Below are 6813 nucleotides of genomic sequence, written 5' to 3'. Positions count from 1 at the left end.
AAGATAATTTGGGTTTAGTGTTTCTATTTTCTTTCTATTTTAATCATTATTTTTTAAATTTTATCTTAAATTTGATTAATTAGTAATAATAATAATAAAAGTCAACTTATAGAACAAGTTTCCAAACAATGAAAATTCAAAAGAAAAACAAAAACACATTACCCAATTTCAAGAAATTTATTTTGATAGCTACTGATTGAATATTATTTCACCTAAATTATTATTCATAAATGCCTTCATTTATGCTACAACTAATTATGAAAATATATTTGTTAATTTGAACTTGAATGGATATGATCGACATTTCGTGCCCTGCAAAATTCGACCTTTTATCAGCGGGTTGGGTGGCATAGTTAGGTTAGAGGAATGAACGTTCTGCCATTCAGCAACATTTCCAAACACACACAGATGTGTACATTGGAAAGAACATCTATTCTGGGGAAGCAATGAGATGAACATAATAACTTGTGAACTGCATTCATCCAATGTTTTGGAATTGATCGAGAAAAGAAAATATACAAAGTCCTGAGTCCATTTTCCCCCTTATTCAAACAACAATAAAAACAAGGGGCAGGCCAGTGGGGCTTCGTTTCTCTTCAACACATTAAAATGGCAAAGGGAAGACCTTGCTACATTACATCTCCAAAAAAAAAATATATAAATGAAAATCTTTGTTGATAGACAGACAACATTTGTCAACATCGCCTACTACATTATTATTGATCTACGCCATGACAAACAGAAAAATGGGGAGTTGTGAAAGAAATACGACCACGACGACGATTGATGATAATTAGGCAGCGGATTCCTTCGCGATCTTCTCAGCCTTGGCAATGACCTCTTCGATTCCTCCAACCATGTAGAATGATTGTTCGGAGAGGTCGTCGTACTTCCCGTCCAAAACTCCCTGTCAAACAAGAAAGGTTAAACATTTCGGATGGGGGATTTGAAACTGTTATCAGACGAGCCCCTTTTCAGGGTTTTTCTTTTTTTTAATCCAAAACTATTTACAAAAAGAAACCTCCAAAATATGATACAACCTCCGGTTTGGGTTCATAACTTTTTGTATCTCCGAGCAAAGGTGCAAAAAGCAAGAATAAAATTCACAAAATCCCAGACAAACAAGACAGAAACATACCTACTCCTACGCCATAAAACCCAGAAGATGTTTGATTCACGATTTTGGAAAGCCAACAATCTTGAAATTGTAAACCATTTTTAGACCAAGGGTTGAAAAAATTGTGCCTGCGGTGTTTGTGGTTGATTGGTTGGAAAAAAGAAAAGAAAAAAAGAAGAGTTAATGTACCCTAGGTTTGGTACATGAGTTGGTTACTGAGAAAAGGGCTAATTTATGTAGCTTTTTTAGATTTATGTACCAAATCATCAAACAATCTAGTTATCAAACACAAACTAGCAAGCAACCATAAGCTCAATCTCCTCATTCTTGCTATGACAGAAGATTATTTCCCACAATGAATAGCTGGAAAATTATCTAACACCCGACCATCAATTAAATCCAGAATTGAGTTCACACATTAGACAAATATTCAAAAATTACTTTATGTGCGTACAACTCAGACATCGGTAATTATTCGAAGAAGACCATAAATTAACTAGTGTGAATCAAGCAATGGATTCAAACGAGAATAACAGAAAAACGACCAAGAAATTACTAAGCTAGAGACCGAATTATCTTATTTTTAGAAAAGTAACTTAGCGACTGGGCTACTCATAGATTAAAAGAGAAAAAAACAAAGGGATTTAAAAACTTTGCAATAGGAGACGCAAGAAATCAAAGACCCAAGAATTTATAAGACAAATAAGGAAATTGAGAAATCAAATATGCATGAGAAAGGTAATGCAAAGAAACAGGAAGGTACCTGGAAACTGCCAATACTCTCTTTCAGATCCACATATTTGCCAGGTGCCCCAGTAAATACTTCAGCAACATGGAAAGGCTGGCTCAGGAACCGTTGGATTTTGCGAGCACGTGCAACAGTCAACTTATCATCTTCACTGAGCTCATCCATTCCCAGAATGGCAATAATATCTTGCAAATTCTTGTAATTCTGAAGAACCTTCTGTACTCCACGAGCAGTGTTATAGTGATCCTCTCCCAAAATATGAGGAGAGAGCATACGAGATGTAGAATCAAGAGGATCCACAGCAGGATAGATACCAAGCTCTGAAATCTATACAAAGAACAATAATAGTAATACAATTGGAAAGTCAGCTACGAAACTTGACAAATCTTCATTTATCATAGAGAATAGAATCTTTAAATTGTCATACCTGACGCGACAACACAGTTGTGGCATCCAAGTGAGCAAAAGTGGTAGCAGGAGCAGGATCAGTCAAATCATCAGCAGGCACATAAATAGCTTGCACAGAAGTAATAGATCCTTTCTTAGTGGTGGTAATACGTTCTTGAAGGCCTCCAAGATCAGTAGCCAAGGTTGGTTGGTAACCGACAGCAGATGGAATACGTCCGAGCAGTGCGGACACCTCTGAGTTAGCCTGCAAGATGGTGAAAGTGCCATGATGACATGTTATCATTCCACGAATCAGTCCAATTCAAAATAATAGATATTTCCCGTTAGATCACTTGTTCTAGCAAATTTACCTGGGTAAAGCGGAAAATGTTGTCAATAAAGAGAAGCACATCCTGTCCTTCAGCATCACGGAAATGTTCAGCCACGGTCAGTCCAGTAAGACCAACACGAGCACGTGCACCAGGGGGCTCATTCATTTGACCGTACACAAGAGCACATTTGCTCTCAGCCTAGTCAAACAGAAGAAATGTATCAATCATCAATACAGATTCAACCAATATAATAATTCAAGTGTAAAAGAAGGTATAATTTGTGAGTCATAAAATGCAACAAACAAAAGAATTATAATGGAATGCCACCTGTTACCTGTTTATCACCAAGCTTAATGACACCACTCTCAATCATTTCTCTGTACAAATCATTACCCTCTCGAGTGCGTTCTCCGACACCAGCAAACACTGAGAAACCACCTGTTAAAATAGAGAATGTGACATCAGATACGTCAAGACACATCAAATCAACACCTGCTCATTGTTATAACAAAAACAAACCATGAGCTTTTGCAACATTGTTGATGAGTTCCATGATAAGCACAGTTTTTCCCACACCAGCACCACCAAAAAGCCCAATCTTTCCTCCTCTTTGATATGGAGCAAGAAGGTCAACAACCTGAGAATCATGGCAACATTAATACACAACAAATCTAGTTTTGAGTTCAAGTGGAACAAGAAAATATAACAAAAGTATACTCCATCCAGGGAAACTTACCTTAATACCAGTTACGAGAATTTGCTGCTCAGTTGCTTGCTCAACAAAGGCTGGGGCTTCTCTGTGAATAGGCAAATAGTGGTCGGTCTCTGTTCAAACAGTTTAACACTGTCAAATTCTGTACCATGTAATCTCAAAACATTGAAAAGTAAGATAGCATATCCTAGATTCTTACTAAGGTCGCCTTTCTCATCAATGGGTTCTCCAATGACATTTATAATACGTCCAAGAGTAGCTCTACCAACAGGAACCTGCAAGTGGAAGAAAGTATGATAAGAAGATTAGATTCGAACGCACTAATTGTCTCAAGAACATTATTTTATCCACATAAACATGAAAACTATCTTAAGTTCATGTATATACTGATTGCCATACTATGTCTGTTTGAAAAACAAGTCGAGATAAAATTACTTTTCCACCATCATTCACATGAAAATGCGCAGATTGAGATACAACAGCGGGGAAATTTTTAGCGTTGCACACATTAAAATTCCAACAGTACAACATAATGGGGACTACACCTACCAATACCATTCGGGTTCTAACTATTGGCAAGTGATAGATTTATCAGTGTTTTAAGTTTCAAGCAGGTGAAACTGAACTGATTTTTTGCAAAATTTATTTGATGTTAACAATGAAAAAGCCAATGATACAAAATGGAAGAGAATAGCGTGTGGGGAGTGTGAGGATCTACAAATTGTTAGCCATTTCCAATTCAACATCCCAGGCAAACACAATTTCAATTTTAATCAATCCAGACAAACTAGAAAGATAGTGACAATAGACAACAATAATCGAGAAAATCAACCCAAATCTCATCAAATCAGTACCATTAGCACAGTCAAAACCATATCTTACAGTAATAGGAGAACCAGTGTTAAGAACTTTCTGCCCTCGAACGAGCCCTTCCGTCCCATCCATAGCAATAGTCCTAACCGTATTCTCTCCCAAATGCTGCGCCACCTCCAGCACCAAACGGATCGAGTGATCAAGCACCTCGAGAGCCGTCAAAATCGGAGGCAACCCTTCATCGAATCTGACATCGACGACGGCTCCAATCACCTGACAAACCTGTCCGATCGCACCGGCTCCTGTGAACTCATCGGTGATCTTGCCACTTCTTCCCGCGTCCAGATTAGTGGATGGCGGTGGGGACGGCGGTGAAGCCGCAGCGGCGGAGGTGGCATACTGAGCCACACGGTTGAGGAGGTACCCATAAGGGGAAGCGCGAGAAGTGTTAGACAATGGAATCCTGGGGTTGGGGGATGAGATCGGAGATCTGGAAGAAGACCGCCGTGCAGACGATCGGAGCAGAGAAGATAATAGTCTGCGTGAAGCCATCGCTCGCTAGGGCTTCAGAAACTCAGCCTAGGGTTCGTTAAATGAGAGCGGAACGCCACTATATGCACAGCTACAGTCCTCGAAATTGGATATTCCCTCTTTTTTTTCCTTTTTTTTTTTTTACTTTTTAAAGAAAAATATTAAAGATAAATTTTTTTTCTCCAAATCTCCCAAATAAATAAATAAATAAAATAAAATAAAAAATTCCGAATTTATAAGATTTTTCACTGTAAATAAATAGATTTTTGTTCAATAATAAAATATTTTTTTGAACCGTTCATATCGAGATCGTCTTCAAACTTATATTAGATTTTAAATACGATATTTTAATTTTTAACCATTTATATATGTATGTATTTATATCGTTCGAGGAGAGCGTTTCTCTATCCCTTCCTTTTGCCGTTCCTTTACGAAAAAATGAGGAAGCCTTTTCATAATATAAATTAAGTTCAATTCACTAGTCTTATTTTGAAACTTATATTAGATTCTTTTCGTGGATTTTTTCCTATCCTATGCACTGGTTTACAAGTTCATACTTAGATTGAGTACATGGACTCTATTTTGAAATTCATGAATTTGACCCGTTTATCGTTGTTCTAAGGGACGAATTTCATTTATGAAAAATCGAGTTTAATCCCATTCAAGTCCGTTTAAGTTGAGTTTTGGACAAAACTCAACTTAAACGGACTTGAATGGGATTAGCTTATTCTAGCCTTTCGACCAAATTACTCCTCTCTAATTTCTAGATATGTACTTTTAAGTTTTAAGTTTTCTCTTTCAACGCTTTGCTTTATTTTGTTCGAGATTTGTTGTCCACACTTTCACTTTAATACGTTTAAGTTTTAACTTTGTTCATTTTGATCATTGTATTTTCAAAATGTCAATTTTGACCGTTAGACCAAATTAATCCCTATTTGTAACATTTTATTGTAAAGTTTATACATGGAAGCTATTTAGTACAAAATTATGACTGCATTTCAAAAGCCCTCACTGACCTTAGTATATCCACCAAGAGAGGATTCACGTCTTGCGTCATCGTTGTCACCGTTGGAGAGGGAATTCGAAAATCATATTTCTGGAAGAATTCTCGATCTACCTCCACGAACGTCCAACAACCACGAAACTTCGTGGGAGAGAGAAGGAGAAGGCGATAGAGAGATAGGGAGAGAAAAAAGGATGTGAAACGACGTCGAAAATCGTCGCAGAGAGGAGAGAGAAAATGGCGCCAGAGAATTGCGCTGAGTCAGGTAAGGAAGACAAATCTGATGGATCCGGGTCGGACCCGAATCAGATACCTGAGGCCCAAACCTATCGCGCCCTAGTAGCTAGATGCCAGTCCAACCTGCAAACCCGAGGCCCAAGTTCCCTCGGCCTAACCAAACCAACTCGCAGCCAAACTCACTCGCAAACAGAAACCCAGTCAGCAACCTAGCCGTAAACACGACTCGTGAGCAGACTTGAACCAAGCCTCGACTCGAGACGCTTGCATTGACGTGACTCGCTCTGATGCTGACACGTATCAAGCCGTGGCGCAAGCAGACCTTCGGCTTGAGCGGCTTGGATAGTGTGGCACAGCTTCCAATGGCTCCCTTGACTGCTTTGGCTCGATTTTCCTAATTTTAGCCCGATTTTCACCATTCTAACCCTATCAGGCATGCTTTTAGCCCCGATTAAGGTAACTGAGGTCATTTTGGGGTCGTATTTCACGTTTATTAATTAATTATTTATTTAATTGTGAAATACTAACGGGAAATGACGAACAGTGTGATAGGAAACGAACTCTGACAACCTTTGGAGTAGTTCTCGTTGAACGGGAGTTACATTTAGCATAATTAGGGAGAACTCCGACTAAAGCCAACCAAGTAAGTGGTCTTACTCTAGGATAGGCTAGAAATGGTATGAGTTACAATGTATGAGTTGTATTGTGTCATGCTGTATACTAGTATATGATCATGTGTGAGTCATGATGCTTGAGTTATGATGCTTTATGATGTGCGTAATATATATTTCGATGAATAACGTACTTGATATGCTTGATGCACTTTTATGGCAATATGATGAATACGATGATTGCATGACGTTTGTCTTAATATGTTGATGTTTTCCATATCATACTATATGATGATGAGTGTCATATTGCATCAATGTCGAT

At 38.2% G+C, this 6813-nt stretch overlaps 1 protein-coding gene across 1 annotated transcript; it reads right to left on the bottom strand.

Moving 5' to 3' along the window:
• Positions 1–452: 452 nt before the first annotated feature.
• LOC111445109 (ATP synthase subunit beta, mitochondrial-like) lies at positions 453–4713 on the bottom strand. Its single transcript, XM_023083339.1, has 9 exons — positions 4179–4713; positions 3496–3571; positions 3321–3409; positions 3104–3221; positions 2919–3022; positions 2624–2782; positions 2293–2517; positions 1881–2192; positions 453–907 (listed from the first exon to the last, which is right to left on the bottom strand). Exons 1-9 carry the CDS (start codon positions 4659–4661, stop codon positions 794–796), a joined length of 1680 nt encoding a protein of 559 aa, XP_022939107.1. The 5' UTR covers positions 4662–4713; the 3' UTR covers positions 453–793.
• Between the last annotated feature and the right edge of the window lie 2100 nt (positions 4714–6813).

The sequence above is a fragment of the Cucurbita moschata genome, unplaced genomic scaffold, assembly GCF_002738365.1.
Source record: "Cucurbita moschata cultivar Rifu unplaced genomic scaffold, Cmos_1.0 Cmo_Scf00007, whole genome shotgun sequence".
Lineage (NCBI taxonomy): Eukaryota > Viridiplantae > Streptophyta > Magnoliopsida > Cucurbitales > Cucurbitaceae > Cucurbita > Cucurbita moschata.
Note: the sequence above shows the minus strand (reverse complement) of the source record. Positions and strands in the feature narration are given on the sequence as shown.

Excerpts from the sequence above, each read along its gene's own strand:
- LOC111445109 (XM_023083339.1), bottom strand. The coding sequence starts at position 4,661 with ATGGCTTCACGCAGACTATTATCTTCTCTGCTCCGATCGTCTGCACGG. Across the intron at positions 3,572-4,178 it reads ACACTGGTTCTCCTATTACT|GTTCCTGTTGGTAGAGCTAC; the intron begins GTAAGATATGGT and ends TTCCACTTGCAG. Across the intron at positions 3,222-3,320 it reads TTCTCGTAACTGGTATTAAG|GTTGTTGACCTTCTTGCTCC; the intron begins GTAAGTTTCCCT and ends CATGATTCTCAG.